General features: G+C 40.8%; 1 protein-coding gene across 1 annotated transcript in view; it reads left to right on the top strand.

The window, feature by feature from the left end:
• CSMD1 (CUB and Sushi multiple domains 1) overlaps positions 1 to 27,964 on the top strand; it is a 1,868,278-nt gene that overhangs the window by 1,438,724 nt on the left and 401,590 nt on the right. The window contains exons 18-20 of the mRNA XM_006137767.5: positions 17,923 to 18,111; positions 19,926 to 20,042; positions 21,750 to 21,965. Coding sequence (XP_006137829.3) covers positions 17,923 to 18,111; positions 19,926 to 20,042; positions 21,750 to 21,965 — 522 coding nt within the window. The remainder of the gene's footprint in view (positions 1 to 17,922; positions 18,112 to 19,925; positions 20,043 to 21,749; positions 21,966 to 27,964) is intronic.

The raw sequence follows: 27,964 nt of genomic DNA, 5'->3' as shown, positions 1-27,964 counted from the left end.
TACAGGAAAAGTATTGGACTTATTTCATATTATTCAAGTTGCAAAGTTGTTTATTTTTCCTTCCACTTTAATGTATTGTATTTTTAAACATGTCATGTTCACATAGGTCTATTTTTCTCTTAAAATCAAAACAAATAATTTAGAATAAAGCTTGGTAACTGCTGTATCTTGGATCATTACTTAATGTTGTCTATCTTTATTATTAATACAAATAGGATGATACTCTCTTTTTCAGACATAAAAGAATGACTCCATAAAAGAATGACCATGGTGGCATCAGCTTTTCAAAGCTGTATTGTTGAAACAGTCTGTTAAAATTGGTGAGGGTATGTCTACACTGCCACCCTAGTTCGAACTAGGGTGGCTAATGTAGGCATTCGAAGTTGCAAATGAAGCCCGGGATTTAAATATCCTGGGCTTCATTTGCATCTTGCCGGGTGCCGCCATTTTAAAATCCCCCTTAGTGCGGACTCCGTGCCCGCGGCTACATGCGGCATGGAGTAGGTAGTTTGAATTAGGCTCTCTAATTCGAACTACCGGTACACCTCGTTCCATAAGGAGGGATTTAAAAATGGCGGCGCCTAGCAAGATGCAAATGAAGCCCGGGATATTTAAATCCCGGGCTTCATTTGCAACTTCGAATGCCTACATTAGCCACCCTAGTTCGAACTAGGGTGGCAGTGTAGACATACCCTGAAATATGAGTGCATAGGGACCCAAGAAGATGCACTAGGTCCTTTTGTGTGTGAAAAACTATAGAGGACTAATAAATAATCCTACTCTTCTTTTGTATGTAATTCCCACAGGGTATGTCTACACAGCAAAGTTATTTTGAAATGACAGCCCTTATTTAAAAATAAATTTCCTAGCATCTACACAGACAAACCAAATAAATTCAAAATAGAGAAGCACTTATTTCGAATTTGGTAAGTTTCATTCTACGAGGAATAACGACAAATTCGAAATAGCTATTTTGAAATAAGTGCTGTATAGACACTTATTTTGAAATAGGGGGCCTCCAGCCTCACTCAAGAACACTTCTCTCCCTCTCCCTGCAGCCCTTAAAAGGGGTAGACTCGGGCCACAGGGTGCTGTACCAGCTCCAAGCCTGCTAGCCCAGAGCCAGAAGTCACAGCTCCTGACCCAGTGGTCCCAAAACATGAGCCAGAAAGTCACTGGAAGCCAGCCCTCCACCACTCCCCAGGAGCAGTCTTCCAGCTCTCAGGAGCCTGCCAGGGCCCAGAGAAGGCGGGCTCCTTCCTGGTCCAGGATGTAGATGATGGACCTTATTCAGGTTTGGGGGGGATGCCTCCAACATTCATGATCTCTGCACTAGATGAAGGAACGTGGCTGTCTATGGCAGGATAGCTGCCAGCCTGGCCACCAAAGGCCACATGAGAACCCAGGAGCAGGTTTGCATCAAAATCAAGTTGGTCTGGTGAGATCCCCCAACCCTGAGCCCTGAGCTTCCCCTCCCTGTTCTTACCCTTGCTTCCCCCTTCCATCTCCCTCCTCCCAGGTTTCTCCCTCCCCTCTCCTAACCTCTTTTCTCCCCTCTCCCGCCTCCTTTCCCCAGTCTCACCAGAGTTTCATTCCTTCTCACCCAGTTTTGTTAAATAAAGAGAGTTTGTGTTCATGAAAATACGTGTATTTTATTTGACATCAGAAAAGGGGGTTACGTAGGGGTAAGTGGAAGGACGTGAGGGAGGAATGAAGCACAAGCCCCAGTGGGGCAGATCAGGGAGACTGTTAGTGCTCCTCAGGGTGGAAGCTCTCCCACAGGGCCTCCTAGATACTGACAGCCCCCTGATGGACCTCCTGGATGGCAGCCTGCAGAAAATGCAGCCAGGCTCGCAGCAATGCATCCAAGAGAAGTACCAGAGTGCCCAGGGGTAGCTCTGGCTTCATGTTGCAGAGTTCTGTGGTGTCCTTAGTGAGGGCAACCAGAGCACAAAATGCATTGCTGTCCCTCATCGAGGTAGACAAGCAATCAGGGAAACCTGAGAACTGGCTGTCCCGGGGGGGATGGGGTGTGCCTTTAAGCACAGACCTCAGATAGCCTCAGGCAGCAGACTCACACAATAAGTCCTGACCTGGTGCCCTGCCGGAACTGGTTCCAGCTGGACTTAAATGCAATTCAGAGTCCACTCAGTGCGGACACGCTATTTTGAAATAGCAAAATGCTATTTCGAAATGCATTTTGTGTGTAGCTGAGTTATTTTGAAATAAGCTATTTCAAAATAACTATTTCAAGTAAGATATTTTTAAATAACACTGTAGGGTAGACATACCCTCTGATAGCATTTGTACAAAGATTTGTTTTTATTTCAAAAGCAAGCAGAAGTTCAGCTTGCAAAGCATTTCACATGTGCTCCTCTTACGCACAGACTGGATTAATAAATGAAACATTTTTGCTTCCCTTAAAGGTAATCTGCCAACAAGAAGAGTTTGCTTTTAGTAATCTAAAGTAGGTATACATTTTTATGTTTTCTTCCCCATAACTATCTATAGCTATATAAGTAGCTAAATAGATCTCTATAAAACTTCAGAAATCAGGAATATCAAACCTATCTTCCTTATTTTTGCGGGAGAACTTTCTCAGCCAGCATATGAAAACTTTCAGAAAGAATTGTTTTTCTTCTAAAACTTCACCAAGTATTTGAATTAAAAACATGCATTGACAGAAATAAGTAAAACAATGTTTTTAAGGATTTGGCTAAAACCCCCTTCCTTCTTACTTGTCCATGCTCCACTCTTACTATATTTGATGTGATAATGCCACCAGCTGACCATATTTTTCAGAGCAGGACAGCTATCTTTCCAGAGTTGTGTGCAGGAGGCAATGGATGAGGAGAGAACAAAGAAGTATAGGTTTCAGGGCTAGCCAGTGATGCATGTTAGCAATATTCAGAAATGCCAGCCAGCTAGCCAACAAAGTACAGAATGGCTCAGCAGCAACTCAGGGGAGAGGTAGGGAACAGGTTTAGGGATCAGAAGTCTCTTATGCCTGGCCTATATCCATTCCTCAGGAGAGCCAGATGCTCACTGAATTGTCAATGGGAGGCCTGGTGCCAGAGATGCACTTTAGAAGAGTTGGAATACATGGCACACACTCTATTTTTCAGCTTTTCTTGTATATACAAAAAGGGATATGGCAAAGGGAGAATATCTTTTCCTGTTTAATTGTAATACTTCAAAAGTGGTTTGGGTCCAAGCTATCATAAGAACAGATGTGTCACATTTTGAGATCCCACTAATTGCTTCAGAAAAGTGTGTCAGGGCTACATTTAAAAACAAAACAAATATTTTTAATGGAGATGGTAATAAGTATTTTATCCAAAAATGTCATGGAAAAATAAGTTGTTTATAAACAATATTTGTAGTAAATCTGAAAAGAGAACTCCATCATTAAACTGTGAAATTTAGATATTTTAATAATGCTTAAAAGAAAAATTCAACGCAGCCTTTACCAAATTGCTTCTGAGGCCACAATAATTTAAGTAAAATATGATCAGAATAAAGCCTTAAATAAAAATGTGTGTCTTTAAGACTGAATATATCAAAACCTACATCAGATCTGTAGGCAATTAATTAACTCCATATCTTTAGTATCTGCATTCTTGATTTTTGATCTCATTTATTAATATCATTACTGAAAATTAATGAAATGCTTGTAGACCAACTATTCTATATCTAAGCAAAAAGGCTAGTACAGTTCCTGTAGTTTTTAAGGTAAAACTACTGAGAAATAATTTACCATATAAAATGAACAGCATTTACAAAAATTTAAAATTTTATAAGAATGACAAACATCATTAACATCATTCATTACCACAAGGTCAGTTTAAGAAATGGTGACATAAGGTAGATCTATACAGCACCATTATTTTGAGATAACTAGGGTTATTTCAAAATAACAATGTGAATGTCTACATAGCAATTCCATTATTTTGAAATAATTTCGAAATAACTGATGGCTTATTCCAAAATCTGCAAACCTAATCCTTTGAGGAATAATGCCTATTTCAAAATAGCTTTTCAAAATAAGGCGTGTAAAGATGCTCCACTGCTTCTATTTTGAAATAGCCCCTCACCAGGGACATTCTAAATTATTCCTCCCAGCGTCTCCAAATCAAGATAGCATCTACATCAGGGAAGCCTGCCTCAGACTAATTTTGAGGCTTACCTGTAGTGTAGACGTGCTATTTTGAAATAAGCTATTTTGGAATAACTATTCTGGAATAGCTTATTTTGAAATAACCATGCAGTGTAGACATACCCTTAGAATTAAAGAGCTCCTTATTTCCTTTTAGTGTATAGAAGCAATAATCTCAGTGGACAATCCAGATAGAAGGTTAGATTTTCACCTGTGGTGGTGGAGTGCACAGCACAAATCTGCGGAGGTGACTAAAAGTGGCATAAAGTCCACCTTCTTACTTTCCCAGTCTTGGAGCCATTCCACAGATTAGGCCTTAAGCATCATCAGTTAGAGGCTTTGCTGCTCCTGGAGGTGAAGGAGTACAGGGTAGAAGGAAGGCATCTCCATGCTACAGTTACTGCCTCTTTGGGGGAGATAGAGGAGTTTCCTGCCACCACCTCTCCAAGGCGGGTAGGTGGAGCCATTGGATACAGTCTGGGAAGTTTGTAGTTTACCTAGCCTCAGATTGACTTATTTTGGCCCTGAATGTAAGAATTCATTGATTGTCTCATCCCCTGAATTCTCATATGACATGAAAATGATTGTTAGTAACATGAGATGATCATACTACAATAGACTATCTAAGGGTACGTCTAGACTACACATCTTTTCCGACTGAGGCTTTTTCAAAAGATATTTTCAAAAAGCCTCTTACAAAAAAGAGCATCTAGATTGCACAAAGTGGATCAAAAAATCAATCCGCTTTTTTGAAAAAGAGCATCCAGACTACCTGGATGCTCTGTCAATAAAGGGCACCTGGAAGCACTTCTGCCAAGGCATGGGAGCAGCCTTTACTTCCAGATCCTGCTACATGCCCTTTGCAGACATGTGCTTTAAGGGATCCTCCTGAACTGCCATTCCTCTGCTCATGCAGATGGCTTTCCTATGTCCTAGAGGAACAGCAAAGCTTCTGCAGTGCTTGCTTTGAATGCCCTGCTTTCTGGGACACCACAGCATTTTTTTTCCTGCTTCTGTTTTTGTGGTTTGAATTGTTTTTCTGCCATGGAGCCAGAGCTGCCCCTGGGCAGGCGATGGCCCCACAGCGTAGTGCTTTAAGTGCTTCTGCAACTCCATGAGACCTTCATGGTGTTCATGCCATATCTGGATTCTGAACCCAGCCTGGAGCTTCTCGTTTGGGATGCAGCAACACTGTTCTTGCCACCGAACTTCCATGAGAGGCATTTTTGGAGGCTGGAGACAGGTGCAGACTGGTGGGACCGGCTCGTAATGGAACAGTGGGATGACCAGGCTTGGCTCCGAAACTTCAGGATGCAGAAGTCCACATTCCAGGAGCTCTGTACCTGGCTTGCCCCCATCCTGCAACAACAGGACACTCACCTGAGCTCTGCCTGGAGAAGAGGGTGGCTATTGCCGTGTGGAAGCTGGCCACCTTTGACAGCTACCAATCACTGGGACACCAGTTTGGCCTGGGGAGATCTACTGTTGGTGCTGTGTTGATTGAGGTAAGTCCCTCTGGGAAGGGGGGCAGGCCATGAGGGGTAGGGAGACTGTAACAGGAAAGGGCAGGGGGGCAATGGAGGGGAGGTGGTAGAGGGCTCCTGGCCTCACTCCGCCCTACTGCTGGGAATGGCTGCCGGGGCAGAGGGGAGTCCTAGAGTCTTGGGGGGGGGGGAGAGGAGGGGAATCTCCCAAGGAGTCGGACAACTCCTCTAATTTCTGATTCTGTATGTTTGTATGTGTCTATTTCTGCAGGTGTGAGGGCCATCAACTTGGAGCTGCTAAACAGGACTGTCCACCTCGGAGACCTATACACTATCATGGCTGGTTTTGCAGGGCTGGGATTCCCAAACTGTGGAGGAGCGCTTGATGGTACTCACATTTCTATCCATGCACCGCCCCATTGAACAGCCTGGTATATCAAAAGAAAAGGGTACTTTTCCATGGTGCTACAGTCCCTGGTTGACCACCATGGACTATTCACTGACATTTGTGTGGGGTGGTTAGGCCAGGTACATGGTGCTCAGATCTTCCGAAATTCATACCTTTACCAAAGGCTGCAGGCTGGAATCTTCTTCCCCCAGCAAAACTTTGCTGTTGGGGATGTGGAGATGCCAGTCTGCATTGTGGCTGATGCAGCATACCCCCTCATGAAGCCATACACTGGGTATCTGAATCCGAGCAGGGAACTCTTTGACATGCACCTGACACGAGCGTGTCTGCAGGTGGAATGTGTCTTTGGCCAGCTGAAGAGAAGATTTAGGTGCCTGCTCACTCTCCTCGACATGAGAGAATGCAATATCCCAGAGATGGTGGCTGCATGTTGCATCCTCCACAACCTGGTGGAGAGCAAAGGGGAGTCCTTCTTCCCAGGGTGGGGGGGCAAGGGCTGAAGTGGAGGGGAGGCAGTTCACACAGCCCTGGACAGCTGCCATTCGCCAAGCCCATCAGATGGGGGTCCGCATCCGAGAAGCTTTGCATGAGTGCTTCTCATCAAGAGCCCAATGAATTCCCCTAATGGGGCCTGTGAGCCTGGGCCCCCCGGCCCAAAACCTGTCCTCCCACAACCCATCCCTGCACCAGTCTCCAGACAGTGAACACAAAACAGACCAGGTTAAATATCAAAAACTTAATGTTTATTAACAATGTATGTGCAAATAAATAAATGTTTGTAAAAAAATAAAACTGTGTGAGAAATGTATTCAAAAATAAACTTTCTTGTGAAACTATCAAACTGTTTTTAAAACTGGGGAGTGAGGGGAGATGTCAACCTGAAGGAGGGAGGGAGGCCAGGCAGTTTAGGGATAATGAGGGTCTCGCCTGGGCTGCAAAACTCTGCCACCGTGGGTCCGTGCACCTTACCGTCCATTTATCCAATCCACATTCCCTTAAACTTGCTGGCAAGAATATTGTGGGCGACCGTATCAAATGCCTTGCTAAAGTCAAGGTATATCACATCCACTGACTTTCCCATGTCCACCGAGCCAGTTACCTCATCATAGAAGCTAATCAGATTGGTCAGGCACGACTTGCCCTTTGTGAATCCATGCTGACTATTCCTAATCACCTTCCTCTCATCCAAGTGCCTCAATATGGATTCCTTAAGGATCCTTTCCATTATTTTTCCAGGAACCGAGGTAAGACTGACCAGCCTATAGTTCCCTGGATCATCCTTCTTCCCTTTTTTGAAGATGGGCACTACATTTGCCTTTTTCCAATCATCCGGGATTTCTCCCGATCTCCACGACTTTTCAAAGATAATAGCCAAAGGCTCCGCAATGACATTTGCCAAATCCCTCAGTACCCTCGGATGCATTAAATCTGGGCCCATGGATTTGTGTACGTTTAGCTTTTCTAAATAGTTCCTAACTTGTTCTTTACCCACTACGGGCTGTCCATCTTCATCCCATCTTGCGTCACTTAGCGCAGAAGTCCAGGCACTGACCTTGTCCGTGAATACAGAGGCAAAGAAAGCATTGAGTACTTCAGCTTTCCCCACATCATCTGTTACTAGGTTACCTCCTTCATCCATTAGGGTCACCTAGGTTCAGTTGGGGTCCTCCTCCTCTTCTTCTGGCAACTGCTCCTCAGTCTCCTCTATTCCCTCCTAGCAATGCTGCACAGGTGTCTGCACGAGAACCATGGCAGACAGGGATTCCCCACCACCCAGGATCCAGCTCCTGATAATAAGCACAGTGGTGAGGTGCTGCCCCTGAGGTGGAGCTGCACTCACGGGCCTTGGCATAGCCCTGCCTGAGCTCCTTCACCTTAACCCATACTTGATCTAAAGTCCTGGGGTAGAGCCTTTCTTAAGCCAGCCCCTCAGCCATGTGGCCGTAGATCTCAGCATTTCTGCACCAGGGGTATGTCTACACTACCCCACTAGTTCGAACTAGCGGGGTAATGTAGGCATACCGCAATTGCAAATGAAGCCCGGGATTTGAATTTCCCGGGCTTCATTTGCATAAGCGGGGCGCCGCCATTTTTAAATCCCTGCTTGTTTGAACCCCGTGCCGCGCGGCTACACGCGGCATGAACTAGGTAGTTCGAACTAGGTTTCCTAGTTCGAACTACCGTTACTCCTCATTCCACAAGGAGTAACGGTAGTTCGAACTAGGAAGCCTAGTTTGAACTACGTAGTTCGTACCCCATGTAGCCGCGCGGCACAGGGTTCGAACGAGCGGGGATTTAAAAATGGCGGCACCCCACTTATGCAAATGAAGCCCGGGAAATTCAAATCCCGGGCTTCATTTGCAATTGCGGTATGCCTACATTACCCTCCTAGACATACCCAAAGATACAAACAGCAGAGTTATAAACTTACCAATTAGCTGGACACCACACATCGCTGAAGTAATCAATCAAACATAAGGAAAACAAAACAAAAAGATATACCACCTTCAAATAGCGTGCTGCCTTAGAGGCTCAGGTAGGATTGCCAACTCTCGAGGATTGGTGTGGAGTCTCCCTGAATTGGCATCCATTCCCCAGTGACTACTGAAAGCAATCTTAGAGGTTTAAATACATTTTTTTAAATGACATGATGTAATGTTGGGGGCGGAGGGAATCTCCTGGAATAGCTTGAGTCACAGTTGGGAATCCTATCTCAGGGCTTCAGCTATGGGGGAAGGAGGGCTGCAGCCATGGGTGGGATATTCAGGCTCCAGGTGGGGACTGAGGGCTTCTGATCTTCAAGCGCACAGGGCCTTAGGGTTTTAGATCAGGGAAGGGGCAGTGTTAGGGCTTAAAGCTTCAGCTCCCTCGCTTGGTACCAAGCTTCAGGCACCAGGACTCAGGAGTTTAGCTATGAGAGCAATGGTTTCAGCCATAACATTCCCCTAAGAGCTAAACCCCTGAGTCCTGAGGTGCACCCTGCCCTTAGCTGAAACCAGGAGCCGAGCTGAGAGGACCCCCAAGTCCTGGTGACCCAAGAAGTTGGGAATGCTGCTGCAGGGCTGAAACTGTGATATATGGTGCCCCCTGCAATACTATAACTAGGATTGGAGCTATGGTGCTTTACCTCACACCCACACAACAACTTCACACTCCTGGATCTAAATCCCAGAGCCCATTGGATAGAAGTCCTGAATTTACCACCCATAGCACTTCAGCCTTATCTCATGGCTACAGCAGCAGCCCTCCACCCAGTATCTGAAGTCTGCAATATCTTGTTCAGAGTTATGGGCAACTTCCAATCCTCTGTCCATAACTCTGCAGTTCCACTGTATTGTCATATCTTTATTCCAGCTAAAACCCCAAATATCCAGATCCCCGTTATTAAAAATGTAGGATTATGGGAAAATTAGCTTAAGTTTGTACAGTGAATTCCAGATCTATAACTCAACCAACTGTATAGATTTAAAATGAGTTATCTAAATATTCTAGATACTGTCCCAGCTATTTGGACATTGATGTTTTGCAGCATGTAATTTCACAATATAGTAATTGAACTAACACTTAAATTATTTAGATTGAATGTAAACAAAATACTTTTGGTAGAGCTAATATGGAATATAATTTAAAATGAGTCTATGTTAGGTTTTCTCTAGCTTTCATTACTCATATAATAAATTGATTTTCATGTTCAGTGTAAGTAGACATCATAAGTAAATTTCAAATTTGCAGGGGGTTTTTTCCCCCTCAGATACTTAGATGCTGCGTCTAGACTGGCATGATTTTGCGGAAATTCCTTTAACAGAAAAGTTTTTCTGTTAAAAGTATTTCTGCAAAAGCGCGTCTAGATTGGCATGGATGCTTCTGTGCCAAAAGTGCTTCTGTGCAAAAGCATCCGTGGCCAGTCTAGACGCGATTTTGTGCAAGAAAGCCCCGATCACCATTTTAGCCATCGGGGCTTTTTTGCGCAAAACAGTTCTTCCCTGGCTACACTGGCCCTCCTGTGTAAGTATTCTTGTGCAAGAGGGCTTTTTCCAGAGTGGGAGTGTGAAAGTATTTGCGCAAGAAGCACTGATTTAGTGCATTACAAAGTCAGTGCTCTTGCGCAAATTCAAGCAGCCAGTGTAGACAGCTGGCAAGTTTTTGCGCAAAAACCGTTGCTTTTGTGCAAAATCTTGCCAGTCTAGATGCACCCAGAGAGTTACAAATATGTAAAGTTTCTTCAAGAGGTTTTCCATTTTGTGCAAGCTTGGTTCTTGTTTTTATTTATTTAATTCTTTTTCTGTGCTTTAATACCAAATATTGTAAGAACAAGTTGACTCTAAATTAAGGTAAATAGTTTCAGGTCATAAGGGAAGAGCAGTATTAGGAAGATTTTCTTTGTGCTCTGACTATTTCTAGGAAAAATAATGAACTTCAGTCACCAAGATTATCATGCCATGACATTTCTAAAGTATTAAATTTGCTAAAAACAGATGGAAAACAAAGTTTGCTCTAATACACACATTTTCACTAGTTTAGTACGTTTTGTGTGTTATATTAAAATGCCTTTGCATGCTGCCTTCATATTATAACAAATTCTTCTTTCCATTTTATAGCTCAAATAGTTAAATCTGTTACTAAAATAATTAATTTGAGTTCCAAGTCAATAAAGTATGTTTAATTGAATCAGAATGAAGACTCTATATAACCAAAAACAAAAAAGTTGAAAAATATATCTAACTGCCAAAATCAACACAGCCCTTTTGAACTCAAGCTTTGGTATGGTATAATTCTAAAGATCACTGTCCTCTTTGCAGTAATACTTAAGCATTAACTAAATCCCATATGTTTTGGAGGAAATATTAGTGTTTCAACATATATCAGCAATTTTTAGTAAAATGGAAACTAAGTAAAACATTAATGTGTAGGAAGCTAAAAAGCTATTGTTCTTATAAAAACATATGCAAGAGAGAAAATAAGTTTATGATAATAAAGATGATAGAATAATATAATACTAGAACTGGCAGGGAACACAGAAGTTATCAAGACCAGTGCCATGCACTCATGTCAAGATCAAGCACCATCTAAATTATCCCTAGCAGATGCTTGTCTAACCTGATCTTAAAAATGTCCAATGATGGGTACTCCACAACCTCTCTAGGCAATTTTTTCCAGTGCTTAATCACCTTTCATCAGTTAGGAAGTTTTTCCTGTTGTCCAATCTGAACCTCTCATGCTGTAATTTTTTATCAGAGGTTAATAAGAATAGTTTTTCTCCCTCCTCCTTGTAACACCTTTTTAGATACTTGAAAACAGCCATCTTGTCCCCTCACTGGGAATGTCTAAACTACATCCCTCTTTCAAAAGAGGGATGTAAATTAGAAAGATCAAAAGTGCATCAAAAATATCCCATGCTTCATTTGCATAATCACATCACAGTGTTTTTTCAAAAAAGGGTATTTTGAAAAATAAAACAAAAACCTTAATAATTTTTCTTGGCTTTATCTGGAGCTTCTCCAATTTTTCCACATATTTCTTGAAATGCGGTGCCAAGAACTAGACATAATACTCTAAGGCTGTGTCCAGACTCCATGCCTCCGTCGACGGAGGCATGTAGATTAGCCAGATCGGAAGAGGGAAATGAAGCCGCGATTAAAATAATCGCGGCTTCATTTAAATTTAAATGGCTGCCCCGATCTGCCGATCAGCTGTTTGTCGGCAGATCGGGAGAGTCTGGACGCGATGCCCCGACAAAGAAGCCTTTCTTCATCGACACAGGTAAACCTGGTTTCACGAGGCTTACCTGTGTCGATGAAGAAAGGCTTCTTTGTCGGGGCATCGCGTCCAGACTCTTCCGATCTGCCGACAAACAGCTGATCGGCAGATCGGGGCAGCCATTTAAATTTAAATGAAGCCGCGATTATTTTAATCGCGGCTTCATTTCCCTCTTCCGATCTGGCTAATCTACATGCCTCCGTCAACGGAGGCATGGAGTCTGGACACAGCCTAATTGAGGCCTAATCAGGGCAGAGTAGAGAGGAAAATGCTTCTCATGTCTTGCTCATAACACTCCTGTTTGCTTTTTTTACAACAATGTCACACTTGTGACAGGGTCAGGCCAGGGAGCTGCTGCAGAGAGGGGAAAAGGCAGCCCAACAGGGAAAAACTCCTGTTAGAAAAGCAGAGAACTGCAGCACAATTAGGTGCAGCTGGGAGGGAGCTGGCTCAGGCAAATTGGGGGCAGCTGACTTTTCTGCTGTCTCTCTGAGGGCCTTTAAAAGCCTCAGCAGTTGGAGGCTGGAGAGGAGAGTGAGAGGACGAAAGGAAGGTGGTGGAGAGGCAGAGAGAAAGAAAGGGAGAGAACAAGTTGGACCAGCATTAGGTAAAGGCAGTGAAGGAGGGAGCCTGTGGGCCCCTGGCTCGGGCTCCCTACCACTAAGACCCGCTGCAAAACCCCAGTAGTGGCTTGGGGAAGAGGGGCCCTTGCCACACACTGTTGACACAAAGTTAGCTTGTGGTCCACAATGACCCCTAGATTCCTTTCTGCAGTACTCCTTCCTAGACAGTCACACCTCAATATGTGAAACAGATTGTTCCTTCTTAAGCGGAGTACTTTGCATTTGTCCTTATTGAACTTCATCCTATTGACCTCAGACTATTTCTCCAGTTTGTCCATATCATTTTGATTATTAGTATTACCCTCCAAAGCAATTTCAGCCTCTCCCAGCATGGTGTCATCTGCAGACTTTATAACTGTACTCTCTATGGCATTTTCTAAATGAAGATATTGATGAAGATATTGAACAGAATCCGTCCTAAAACAGATCCTTACGTGTTGTGCCCTTCCAGCATGACTGTGATCCATTGATAAATAATCTCTGAGAATGGTTATACAACTAGTTATATATCCACAGTATAGTACACCTGGTTAGGTTGTATTTACGTAGTTCAACTGTAAGATCATACACAACTAAGTCCAATGCTTTACTAAAGTCTAGTTATACCACATCTACCACTTTCCACCTATCCACAAGGCTTTTTATTCTATCTCAGAAAGCTATCAAGTTGGTTTGACAGGATTTGTTCTTTATAAATCCATGCTGACTATTACTTATCACCTTAGTATCTTCCAGATATTTGCAGATAGATTCCTTAATTATTTGCTCCATTATCTTTTTGTAGTTTTTTGAGTTGTCCTTATTTCCTTTTTGATAAACACTTTATTTGTCTTTTCCAGTCTTCTGGAATCTTTCTTGTCTTCCATGACTTGTCAAAGATGATAGATAAAGGCTCAGGTACTTCCTCAATCAGCTCCCAGGTGTTCTAATATGCATTTCACCAGGTCCTAATTTTGCCCAAACATACGTGTACTATTTGTTTATATTCATCCTTTGTAATTTGACCTAGATTCCACTTTTTAAAGTACTTCTTTTTGATTTTTAGATCATTTAAGATCTGCTGGTTGAGCCAAGATTATCTCTTGCCATACTTTCTATCTATGCAGATCCCTATATATTATTTATTTAAATGAATTAATTACTTTTAAAATATTGGCTGAATAGCTTGCCATTTCTATTTTTTCACCCTTTCCCATACATCTATATCTTTGTCCATTATAGGCATGTTAGTGATTAGTTGAGTAGTGGACTACCCGATAAGCATAAACTTATCAGGTAGTCAAGTGACTTCTCAACTACTCACTTCTCCCTGCCCCATGCTGCCTCTGCATGAGAGGCAGCAAGGAGCAGGGGGAATCAGGAGCTGGTGCTGGGAGAAGCCAGTTTAAGAGCCAGCTCCTCCCAGCACCATCTCTGCAGTGCACTGTTCAGTTCCGTCTCATACCACCCACGAGGAGCTAACCCTGCAGCAGCTCTGAATTTTCAACACAGTAAGAGCCCACTGGGCTGCATTTAAATTTCAGAGCCACAGCAGGAGTACATCCCCTTATTGAGTAATCAAGTAGTCGATGGAAATTATATCAACTTCTTGATTAGTCAATTATCCAATAGTTAACATCCCTAGTCCATTCCTCTTCTTTCTGCTTTTGAATTGCTGCAGGAGTATTGGAGCTCTGCTCCACACAGTTCTGAGAGCTGGGGGGACACTGCAGTCTGGGGAGCACTAAGGGCTGACTCCCCTTGTCTTTGTCCCTTTTGCCCAGGGCCCTACCCTTTCCAGGGTGAGGAGTTGCCCCCACACTTTATCCCAGGGACCACAGTGGCTATCAACCCCATTGAAGGGAACTATTTAGTGAAGGCAGTGGGGCATGAAGCATCTCACCTTGAAAATTCAGACCGGATTCCTGATTATTGTTCCCCTTCCATCACTGTCAGGAGTAAGGGGAAAGCATCCCAGCATTACTCTACCTCTTGGCTGGGGAGGGGAAGGAGCTGTGGAGTGAGTGACTCATAGTGTGAACTTTTCTCTGGCTCCCTAACTGTGACAGGAATGGAAACAGCAAGCAGTGCCCTGGTATGAATCTTCAAGGTGGGGGCCTTCACCACCCCATCCTCCCTAAATAGTGCCGTAGGGAGGGTCGAGGCTGGAGCTGTCCCACACTGGTGTGGGAGCACGTCAGCCAGCCCCTTTAACCTGTCAGCTGTCTTCTGCTTTGCATGGCAGCCTGCAGGAGAGCCTCAGGAGACTGGCTGGGAGTGCACTATGCCTCCTCCTGTAGCCACATGCCTCAGCTAGCTGGTTCCTTCTGGAGCGGTGCACCGAGACGCACTGGCTTACTTTCACCTCTGTATAGAAATGTGTGTTATGTCTATTTGAATTATATGTCATTGTAAAAAATGGGGACTGTTATATAATGATAATTTAAACTAATTTTTTCACAGCTTGAATGCACAGTACATTGCTCTGATACTAGCATCTAATTGGATACAGGTTATTCATGGAGTATTACAAATGGGATTGATAGTGCTGCTTATAATTAAAGTTGCCCAACACTTGCCATTACAAGACCATTTGCAGTTGCTCATGACTTAAAATTGGAACTGAAATTTTAAATGTAGCGTGTCATTTTAAGGCTCTTTTTAGGAAATGTTTAGCCAAAATGTCTCATCTGTTTGTAAGAGGCTAGGGTGTGACGGGACAGTAGACTAGGAATCTGGAGAGAGAAGGATGGAAGTGGTTGGGCAAGGAGATTGCAGTTGGTAATTGGGGAAAGTTGCAGGCAGACCTGGAAGCCTCTGAAGGAAATAGGCATTTGGTAGCAAGTTGGCTGGGTGGGGTTCAGAACACTGAGATCAAACAAGGATCTGTGGAAGGGAGGATATGTGCTAGAACTTGTTGGACAAGGAGAATGGGAGAAGTTGCTGTAAGTTCTGATAAAAGGAGTTAACTCTAAGTGCCAAGTTAACCATTACTGAAGTATTGATAAGTGCAAGTATGGAATGGAAATTGTACACAAATATTTATAAGTACAGGTATAATTGTACACAAATATTTATAAGTACAGGTATATTCATATATATATGAAACAGGGACTTTCACCTTTTGCATTCCTTTCAATTTTCCAGCAATATATTGACAACTATCTGAGTAATAACAAACATAGAGTGGAACAGAAAGCAAAAGAGCAACAGTGAATTTGTATTCATATACAAAAATAAGCACGGAATAACAAAATAATATTATAAATATAAATACATGTATAAATGATAAATATCCTTTTATTTGTACATAAATTGTCTTTATACATCTATTTTATATATATATATATATATATATATATATATATATATATATATATATATATATATATATATATACACAGAAGCATCATTCCACAAAAATGGGCATTTTTCTTCAGTAATAGTTCTCTCAATCTTATCCTTTTTGGGAAAGACTTCCCTCTGCAACTTGGCTGGACTGGGGAACGTGTCTTAATTGCCAGTTGCAGGGATGAATCACAAGTGAGGAGCCCCCATGCTTCCTAGGTGTAGTGCAACAGAAAATAAGTGGTGACAATTGGAATTCAGGACCTGAAGCTCTTGAGCCAAGACAGTGCATTCTGGGGACTAGCCAGAACCTGAGCAATTGAAACAGATATGATTGATTAGTCAAATTGAAAAAGGACTAGCAGATTCAGTTATTTTTGCTTTAATTATCTTTAAACTGTACCCAGATGCAGGTACTGAGCATATACAATTCAAAGTACTTAAGTACAAGAGTGCAGGGTGCTTCCAAATGCTTAGGTATGTATCACATGGGGGGTTCTGGGGAACTAGGAACCACTTTAATAGGAAACTGACAAGGAGAGATCTGACAAGGAATTGCAGTGTGGGCTAGATGATCAAAGAAATTGGGACCTAGAGCCTGGGAGAGGGGAATGGGGTAAGGAACCAGGAATAGGGTGGGAAATTTAAATAGGATAGGGGCCCATGAAGGGGACAGTTTGATTGTAAATCATTAGTAGGAATGAGGGAAGAGACAAGTTGAATGGGGTTCCAGGATGACCCTGACTGATCAAAGAGACAGACTGGGAGAAGGCAAAGGGTGGGGAAAGAGACAAGACTTTGACAAGGACAAATTGCAGAGGATAAAGAAGAAGAGAACAAGCTTAGTGGTAATGAGCAGAGAAATTTATGCTGACTGGAGGACATTATACTCCAGAGGCTTAATGGTTACCCAGAATTCCTGAGTCTCAAGCTGTGTATATCTATATATATGCCTATCCCTGCTGATGAACTATGTGGGTGTGCATTTGATGACATAATATGATGGAATTTTTGGTTTGCATTTTAGAAAAACTCTAAAATTAGACATAGAAAATAAAAATTAAGCTTTTTAGAACAACTATAAAATTAGACCCAGAAAATAAAAACAGAAGACCATCATTCAGGTTGCAAAGACTAACACTGAAAAAAAAATAAGGAATGCTATAGTTCTGGCTAGCTGTGCAACCTTAATTTGGCTCACTTTTGCATTTATGTGGTATGATGCAGATTTTAATTATATGATCACATTCTATTTTTTTCAACGGGAACCTAATTTTGGCATTTTCTAACTTTTGAATATTTGAATTTGTAGCCGTAATGTAATTACTATTAATTTTCTGTAATTAGCATTGCCTGATTTTAAAGCCCACAGAATTCAGTAGAAAGACTCCCATTGAGACTAGTACGCTCTGGATTAGGCCCAAGTTGGACAGGAATGTGAAGCTTCTAGATCTACAAGAAAACAATGTAAATATTTTAGTGGAATCAGAGTGGGGGTTGGAGGAAGAGAGGGGACAGTAAAATAGTAGATTAATAGAAATGAATATTGAGAGAAGAAGAAAAAAAGTGGGGATTTGTTTTGCTATGTATATTCATACTTTTAGCTTATACTTCTTTTGCCTTTTGCTGTCTAGAAGGGTTACCTCACTTTTTCCTATTTTTGAAGTACTGATTATAGGGATATTGCAATCCTAACTCTTTTCTTTCTTGAAATAGTACTACTTCACTTGGGGGAGAGGGGGAAGAAAAAACATGAGTGAAAGATCTGAGTAACTTCTGAGTATCAGATTACATTTCATAATTTAATACAATTATCTACTAGTAAATTACAAGATAATATGATAGCATATTGACTCTTACTTTCTATAGTTGTAGTGTCCATTTTCACCCAGGCTTTCTTTTTGTTAATATGAAATAAGAATACATTTTAAAGCTTTAGTCATTTGACACTCCAGTTGGCTTTGGGTCCTTTTTATGATTTAAGTCTCAGAAAAGAAACATAGTCTTTGGTTTGAGACACTGACAAGAGACATCTACAAGAGATTTGCATACCACATCATAGACTAGAAATTATTTCCAAGTAGTTTATTTGGAAAGTTTCTTCAGCCCATGTTACTCTTCTCTTTCTTTCTTTGAAAGTAATTCCACTAAATTTGTATATTTCAGGTGTTACACTGGAGTCAGATTCTTGCCTTGACCCAGGAATTCCTGTGAATGGCCATCGCCATGGTAATAACTTCAGTGTCCGATCAGTAGTAACTTTTAGCTGTGATCCAGGATATACACTGAGTGATGAAGAACCACTCATATGTGAAAGAAACCATCAGTGGAATCATGCATTGCCCAGCTGTGATGGTAGGTGCCCTATGTTTCAAATGACAATGTAAAAATCCAAGGAAGTGACTGTCTTCTGATGAATAACTAACCATATTACTGCTGCTACATTCCTTTCCATCATACCAGCGTACAAATCTTTTGAAAATGTTTCTGTTTGTAACTGATTCATAATTTTTTATTTCTAGATTGCCTTTCAAGTAATTTTCAAATTTTAATCAATAAATGAATCACATCCTTGTGAGTTAAGTATTATCTTCATTGTACAAATGTCTATGTTCTGAAGTGCAGACATGATTTGTGATTTGTCAAAACAAAAATTCTGGGAATAGAAACCAAAGCTGAAATATAGCCATCTGAAAGTTCATGAGAATTTGCCACTGACTTCAGTGGGGCCAGGATTAAACCGAAAGTTCTAACTCAAAGTTTTCTGTTCTAATTAACATATGCACCACTACCTTACTATAATATCACATTGTACAAAATAAATTGACCAAGTTTGTGAGATTCTATATTCGGGTTGATGGCATTTCTCCTCATTCTGTCATTTGTAATCAGTGAGAACAGCCTCGTTCCATCCTTTTTAGGGTCTTTCTTCAGGTAATTGAAGGCTGCTATCAAATCCCCCCTCACTCTTCTCTTCTGTAGACTAAGCCCAAATCCCTCATCCTCTCCTCACAATTCATGTTCTCTAGCCCCCTAATCATTTTTGTTGCCCTGCACTGGACTTTCTCCAATGAATCCACATCCTTTGAAGTAGGAATAAGAGAACCTCCGGAAAAGGGCTTTTTTCCGGAGGTTCGGGGCCAGTGTAGACGTTCTTTTCCGGCTTTTCTAAAAGCCGGAAAAAAGCGGCGGACATTTTTATTTAAATGCCGCGGGGGATATTTAAATCCCCCATGGATTTCCCTATTACTATCTGAAAAATTAGCATGCCCCTTCCGGAAAAGGGGCCAATGTAGACGTAGCCTTAGAGTTTTCAAGTACATAAAAGATTGTTACAAGAAGTAGGGAAAATAATTGTTCTTGTTAACTTATAAGGATGGGACAAAAAGCAATGGGTTTGAATTTCAACAAGGGTGGTTTTGGTTGGACATTAAAAAAAACTTCCTATCAAGATTATTAAACCCTGGAATAAATTGTCAAGAGAGGTTATGGAAAGAGTAACAAAATCCCAATCTTCTTTTTTCTGCAAAATATAGAAGGGAAATTCATAAAAGTTTTAATGTGATGCAACCTACCTGAAATACTCTTCCTATAATTATATTATACATTAAAACCATATATTAAAGGTTTCATATTCTGAAGTATATCATACTGAAAATAAGTTCCATTCTATTGCTCATTAGTTCATAACATAGTATGGTGCATTTGTTTATTATTTTGTGTTTATGTTATACTTGATACTTTACTCATTGTATATTGAAAGATAACAATTGCCACATTCATTATCCTATAGTACAATATTTATCTTCATCCTTATCAGTGTATTACTTATCTGTGCTCTCTAAAATGTAAAACCTGTATCTTCAATTTGCATTTTCCTATAGTCCATTCTCTGGCCAAGCATTCATGCTAAGACACCCCTTTCAGAAGGGTTTCCAAGGAAACCAGCTACTCTCTAGAAACTATGCAGTCTTAATGCAAGCTCACATATATTATATCTGCTGATATTCTACTATGCATTAAGAAGTAACCCTCTTAAAATAAATTATAATTTGTCTCTGTTTCACTGTACTGATAAGTTTATTGAACATCAATGTCCGATAATATCTAAGTTTTAGTCTCTGCAGCAGAGTGCCAAAAGTAATGACATTTTTTTCTTTCTTTTTAAGCTTTGTGTGGTGGCTACATTCATGGGAAGAGTGGAACCATTCTATCACCAGGTTTTCCTGATTTTTATCCAAACTCTTTAAACTGTACTTGGACTATTGAAGTGTCACATGGCAAGGGTAAGAATGTAATATACATTGAAAATGCACAGAACAATTCATAACTGAAACAAAATCTGTGTCAGACACAATTACATTGTATTTTTTTAATCTCTGAAAGAGGGAATTCACGAATTATTTTCCCCAAATAAATATTTTTAGATGTGGTAATGGCCTTCTTTTCATTGCGTTTAAGTTTTAAAAAGGAGCAATAAAAAGTTTTCTTTCATCAGTGATAGACTTGAACCACACTGTTTGTACTAGCCTGTCAGATATTTATGGTTTATGAATGTTATAATTTCTCTGAAGGGAGATAAAAATACAGCTTGAAGAGGGAAGAGATTAAAATAACATCAGTGGCTAATTAAGAGTACAATAAAAATTTATATTTTGGGTCAAGTGAAGCAAGGATTTGTAGCCAAATAATTGGCATTACTCTGTCTGTAACTTTTGAATACCACATGGATCAATTTCAAAATTTCATGGTTGAAACTTCCACCAATAAATTGCGATATAGGATTATGGACTCTTTTAGGCTGCAAACAGTAACGTAAAACACTCCCTCTCTTTGTATCATGTATCTGCATGAAATGACGATATTGTAGTTAACAAATTAGCTTTGTGTTTTGCCACTAGAATTTGGTATGATGATACAAACATAAGCAAGTATAATGTTCTATTCAACACTTGTGTGTGTATTACCTATACAAAATGGAGGGATAATGGTAGTGGTCTGTTAGGGTACATCTAGATTACATGCCTCTGCCAACAGAGGCATGTAAACTAGGCTACCCGACATAGTCAATGAAGCGGGGATTTAAATATCCCTGGTTTCATTAAAATAAAAATGGCCACTGTGCTGCGCCAGCTCAGCTGATTGTCGACACAGCGCGTGAGTCAAGATGCAGATCGGTCGAAAAGGGAAGCCTTTGTCGACCGCTCCTGTAAACTTCATTTCATGAGGCATAAGGGAGCGATCGACAAAGGCTTCCCTTGTCGATTAATCTGTGTCTTGATTCACGCCCTGTGCGGACGATCAGCTGAGCCGGCATAACGTGGCAGCCATTTTTATTTTAATGAAGCCAGGGAAATGTAAATCCCTGCTTCATTGACTGTGTCAGGTAACCTATTTTACATGCCTCTGTCAGCAGAGGCATGTAATCTAGAGGTACCCTTACAGATCACCAAATAAAATTAAAAAAATAGGATGATTTGCTCCTGAAACATGTCAGTAATATATGGAAAATAAATTTATATTATAGAGGACTTCATCTGGGAGTCGAGGTGCAGGTCTCATTCAGCCAGTAGTAAAACATTATTACAATTTCTAAAAATGTATTAGTGCTAATTTCACAACATGATGTAACTAATTTGTACTTTATGATAATGGATAACAGTGAATTAATCACTGGAATGAAAGGTGATGGTTGCCTAGAACAGAGGTTCCCAAAGTTTCCATTAAGTCAACCCACCAAATCTGCTATTTGTCTTCTTAAGGATTCACAATTACATATATACACCCTCTGCTCTGGCATAATAATCGTAATCTGGGTTTTAAGAGGTTGCTTGAAGAGCCATCCTGCCCCTTTCTCCTACACCCTACAGGCTCTTCTCCTGTTTCGGTATAGCTAGACAAAGAAAACCAGCTCAGCTACAGCAACAAAAAACTGCCCTCCATTCCAATTCTATATCTTTACCTTTTAACACTGCCTCAACTTTTTTTTTCAGGAGTACAATTGGTCTTTCATACCTTTCACCTTGAGAGTTCTCATGACTATTTGCTCATCACTGAAGATGGCAGCTTCATAGAACCAGTGGCCAGATTAACTGGCTCAGTTTTACCACCTACAATTAAAGCCGGGCTCTTTGGAAACTTCACTGCACAGCTTCGATTTATATCCGACTTTTCAATCTCCTATGAAGGTTTCAATATAACATTTTCAGGTAAAGAATTCAGGGCTGACAAAAGGTTTGAAAATAATTTCAAGCATTGTTGTTTTTTATTTTAGTCAAAACAAACGTTACTAAATAGCAGTAAAAAGAAGTTGTTTGGGGTATTTATAATACTGGCTTTCCAAATTAGATGATGGAGGAACAATGAATAACTTTCCTCAAAGTTAGCCAGTGCATAAAAGGCTAACAAAATTAGAGAGAAAGATTACATGAATATGTAGGGCTGCAGGAGCAAGAATGACCTCTTTCCATGCCAGACAAAGCAGAGAGGTGAGAAATAGAGAGAATGGATGTAGCTGAGGGAGAGAACTAAGAGTACATCTAGACTGTATTGCTATTTTGAGATACTGGAAGTATCCCAAAATAGCAACACTGCATCCAAGGAACACGTCCGCTATTTCAGAAAAATGTTCGCAATAGTGGGTGCACTCATTCGCCATCCCTGCAAACTTCATTCTATGAGGAATAAGGGATGGCTCAAAAGAGCACTTTATTTCCAAATTTGGTACCGTATAGATGTGCCAAATTTCAAAATAACCTCTTTCAAAATTAAATCGAAAAATGATACACAATTTTCATAGCACAAATTGCATATCTTTTTTCAATTGTAGAGGGCAGACTAGATGTAGCCCATCACTGGCAGAGGAGTTTTACGGGGGATAAATGTGTGAACTGTGAAAAGGTTAAAATGTCAGAAAGGCAACAGCAACAGATAGGCCCCTGAGCAGAAACTCAGGTCAGAAATTATCTGGAATTGATATCCATAGATTACATAGATTACATAAAATTAAAGGGCTGTTTGAATTATTAATTTGTCAAGACATTTTTGTAATTATATCAGCATAATTATATCTAGTATGTTATAATTACAACAGTGAAAATTAATCCCCATAAATTGTTTGTTATTTATTGTGTATTGATGTACAACAATGAGGAAAGCCGTGATTTTTTAATTTTCTTGTTTTTCCTTCTTGGATCTGAGTACAGGTTAAACCTCTTAAATCCGGGACACTCTGGTCTGGCAACATCTGTAGTCTGGCAGGATCACAGAAGTTGTTGGACCAGAGAGGTCTGACACCCTGAAATGCGAGCTAGTCAAGGAGTCCAGTGGAGGGGAGTCCCATCATGAGACCAGTGAGCCCCATTCGTGGAGAGCCCTGGTCAGGTGGAGCAGCAGCAGGACCCAGTGAGCCTGGTCTCTGCAGAGCCCAGTCCTGGAGCAGCAGCAGTAGGGCAGCTGCAGAGCCCTGTCCCACGGGAGTCCTGGCTTTATGAGGCCACCGCAGGACAGCCACGGAGTCCCATCTCTGAGAAACGCTGGTAGGGCAAGGCAGAAGGGGGCCATAGCGGCTTGGGAGCTCTGTCCCCAGAGGATGCTGAAGACCAAGCCCTGTAGCAGAAGGGCTTGAGCTCAGTGGTAGTGAAGGGAGAGGCAGTATCCTCAGAGGCCAGTGGCAGGGGACTTCCCCTGAATCTGAAAATTCCCTCATTCAGGACTGGTCAGGTCCCCAGGGTGCTGGACCAGGGAGGTCCAATCTATATTTATTGGCAGGGGAGATATTACCTATTGCCCCAAATGTTCTTGCATTATTTTTTTCAAATGTAGCAATCTGATCACTTAGGGTACATTGACACTGCACACTTACTTCAAAATAAGCTATTCCAGAAGAAATACTTGGAAATAGCTTATTTCCAAATAGCACATCTACGCTATAAGGAAGCCTCAAAATAAGTCCGAGACAGGGTTCCCTAATGTGGATGTGCTACCTTTATTTAGAGTCCAGGAGGAACAGTGGAATAATTACTTTAAATGGCCCGGGAAAGGAGCTATATTGAAGTAGCATCAGTGGAGCATCCATACTACAGCTATTCCTAATGAGCTATTTCAGAAAAGGTCTTATTCCTCGTGGAATGAGGTTTACAGAAGTTGGAATAAGCCATCCGTTATTTTCAATTTATTTTTAAATAATCTACACTATGGAATTGATGTGTAGAAGCTCTCATTCTTATTTTGGAATAATGGCTGTTATTCTGAAATAACACTGCTGTGTACTCATCCTCAGGGATTATGCCTTTCCCTTTTCGGATTTACAACAGTCATATGCATGTTGCTGTTTTCTTGTTCAAAAGATATGTTGGTTACAGCAGCAACAATAGTTTTATTTGTCAGATAACTATTTTTCTCTTTGCATATACTCTGCATTCATTAAGCAAGAGGTTAGCAGAGAAAGAGGTTGTAATGTATATCAAACTATTTTTGTGATAAATCAACCTATTTAAAAAAATCATAAAAGGAACTTGAAGATAAATAAAAAAATTAAGATTACAGCTGAAAGGAAAAAAATATTGAGTTATAGTTCTATGAAATGTTAAGTGTTTCTCACTCACAGAAAAGGCTCCCATCTTGTCTTCATCCAATACATCAGAATTAGATAGCAATAATATCATAAATATTTATTTTACAGGACAAATCAGTGAGTTTAGGAACACTATTTCCTCACTCTCTGACAAGTAAAATGTACTTCTCAAACTGAGAATTGCTTATTGAAAACAGTATGAACTGAATGAGCTGAGACAGCAGTTTTCTCCAGCATCACTAAAAACTCAACTGACAGAAGGTTTTAGAAGTCTAGAACACAAATAGAAAATGATGCATTAAGCATGCAAAGCAATTGCTTTTGTGGTTTTGATCCACTGCATGGTAGATGTTTTACTGTGTTCTATTTTCAAAATACTTTATTCTTTGACTACAAAGCAACGATATTGCTAAGGTCATTTTCCAGTTCCTCTGTAGGGGAAATAATATCCTGCAGTGGTTATTTTGAATTCTTGTTGAACTTAACGTTTAAAAATTTCAATTTCAGTATGCAGTAAGTACAGGTTACACATGTAAATTAACTGAAACACTGAACTAATATGTGCAGATTACATTACTGGTAAAATTGAAAATATAAATCTTTTATGTACACTGTTGGACATGTAAATGCACAGAATGTATATGCACAATATACATCTTTATAAAAATCAGGAAGTAGATTGTATGTTGATCAGTGTTTCTCTTGCTAATCATGACTATGTATCTTCTCATATTTGCATCTTCACTGACACTGTTCATTTGGCATGTAAAAACTATTCGTTCCCCCAGAAAACAATAGATTTTTAAGGTGATAGCCCCAACATTATTTGGTAGCATTTGCACCCAGTTTGCAATCACAATGAACAGCGTTAAGCACGTTTCCAAGTTATGAGGAAGTGGAGAATTATGCTATATCTATGCAAGCACTTTTGTTGATAAAACTTTTGTTGATCTGGGGCATGAAAATACATACCCTCCCTGACAAAAATGTCACTGACAAAACTGTTGGTGTGGACAATGCTGTGTCAGTGGGGGATACTTTTTGTGGCCTGCACTGTGCAGGGGGTCAGACTAGATGATCATAATGGTCCCTTCTGACCTTAAAGTCTATGGATATGTCTACACTACCCCGCTAGTTCGAACTAGCAGTGTCATGTAGGCATACCGCACTTGCAAATGAAGCCCGGGATTTGAATTTCCCGGGCTTCATTTGCATAAGCGGGGAGCCACCATTTTTAAAACCCCGCTGGTTCGAACCCCGTGCAGCGCGGCTACACGGGGCACGAACTAGGTAGTTCGAACTAGGCTTCCTAGTTCGAACTACCGTTACTCCTCGTGAAATGAGGAGTAATGGTAGTTCAAACTAGGAAGCCTAGTTCGAACTACCTAGTTCGTGCCCCGTGTAGCCGCGCTGCACGGGGTTCGAACCAGCGGGGTTTTAAAAATGGCGGCTCCCCGCTTATGCAAATGAAGCCCGGGAAATTCAAATCCCGGGCTTCATTTGCAAGTGCGGTATGCCTACATTACCCTCCTAGTTCGAACTAGGAGGGTAGTGTAGACATACCCGATGAGTCTTAAAGTCTAGTGCTCGTAACTGCCAACACTCATTTGTGGTTTAATTAGACAAGCAGAAGTGTTTATATAGGAGACCTTACTGTGGCACAGCAACAGCGGCACAGCTATGTCACTGTAATGTCTAAAGTGTAGAAAAAGCATTGGGCTCAAAGCCTATTCTTGTCTCTGTAAATCAGTTCTCTAGTAGGAGCTACGTGGGAATACCATTCAAAAAATAATACAGAAGTCCTTTTACCTGAGTTAATTAAAATTGTGAATGGCAAAATAAGAATTGTCATCTCAAAGAATTATGTTTCAGTCACCAAAACAAAAGGCATCAGAGGTGAAACCCTTCTCCCCTTTCTACTTAGGCAGAAATATTAATTATATTATACCATAATAAAAACATATATTCTCAAAATTACTTTTTAACACTGCCCAAATATTAAGAAAAATAATTAGGCGTAGATTAGTCCTCAAACATATACTTTAAGTACATTTTATCAGGGAAGAAATGTAAAGGAAGAAAAAGTAACTTTGTACTCTCCAGGCCTTAGTAATGCTGGATTATATCATTGGGCTTCAGCGAGCAAGGTGGTTTTATGGCTAATACATCCAATACCAAACCTCATCTTCCAGCTTGACAGCCTTTCAATCAGGTTCCTCACTAGTGTATGGACTTAGTGACACTTTGAATTTTCAGTGTCTTACCAGAGGGAGAGTGAAGTGAGAATCATGCTTGTGCTCTTGCTGTAACAGGGGAAGTTTGCAAGGGAGACCAGGCTATCCTGCTTCACTAGGGTTTGACCCAATGTCCAGCAAGTTGGAGTCCTTCAGAGGTACTTCTGCTGGACATGTCCTACCATCTATCTCTTCCTATGTCTCCAGGTCCAATACAAGATAATAAAAGAAAAAGAAGACAGCTAACTCTCTGCCAGACTCAGAAGACAGTCCTATTGCTTACACAGATGTTTCTTTCTCATGCTTGTTTAGTATCCCTCAGACTAGTTCTATCCTCCTCTCCACTTTTCTAAGCGGGGTTGCTCCTATTTAAGGTCTTTTCTATACTATGATATTAGGTGGAATTTATTAAGGTTGATTATTTTAGCACCTGATTTCGTAAAGTCAAAGATGCAAGTCACTGTGCACAAGAGTTCAATGCAGTGCATCCCCAGTAGGAAATCTACCATCTGGACTCAGATTGGTGCTATACATCATGCGGGTCTAAAATCAACTTTAATAGCCTTAACATTGGCAGAATGGGCTTGGTAGTGTGGACTCATTGTTTAGAAAATCGACTTTGAGGTTAAGTTTGACCTAAATTCCTAATGTAGATCAAGCACAAGCTTTATCTTCTGCTTAGGTATGCCCTGCTGGTCTGGCAGGGTAGGTCCAGTGTAATTCTTTAACTCATGCAGGCCCAGTGTGGGCCTTCCTTGTTGCTAAATATTTAGTCAGTGCATTCAATCAAAACATCAGTGTGTTGAGATTTATGTAGTTGGAATTGATATTTATTTTACATATAATTAAAATTTTATGCAGGTTATGATTTAAATTCACAACTCTATCTCGGCCTAAGAATATCGCCTATTCTTATCTAAAGAGCACACAATAATTATTAGCTGATTAGAAACTGAGAAAGTATATTCATCATATTACAATTGCTTTACTTTTTCATATTATACGGTTAATCTATTTTGTATGTATATTATCTCAGTTAACAAGGTTTGATATTTATGATTGTAGTTTCCACTTTGTAGAAATATAGTTTTAAGCAGATTTAACAAAAAATACTAAAGAAAATGTGTTCAGATTTCAAAACCAAATCTGTCCCATCAGTAATTGGATTTGTAAGCCTGAAAGAACAAAGTATCGCTCTTTTAAAATAAATCCTAATTCTTTATAAGTACAAATTAAATAACTAAGAACTACAGGCAGTCCCCGAGTTACGCGGATCTGACTTACGTCGGATCCGCAGTTACGAATGGGGCCGTCTCCCTGGTCTCCAGCAGACCAGGGAGAGGAAGCAAAGCGGCGGAGCACGTGGGCAGCGGACAGCCCAGACGCGTCTGGACTGTCC

The sequence above is a fragment of the Pelodiscus sinensis genome, chromosome 3, assembly GCF_052426305.1.
Source record: "Pelodiscus sinensis isolate ZL-2025 chromosome 3, ASM5242630v1, whole genome shotgun sequence".
In the NCBI taxonomy this organism is placed as follows: Eukaryota; Metazoa; Chordata; order Testudines; family Trionychidae; genus Pelodiscus; species Pelodiscus sinensis.
Note: the sequence above shows the minus strand (reverse complement) of the source record. Positions and strands in the feature narration are given on the sequence as shown.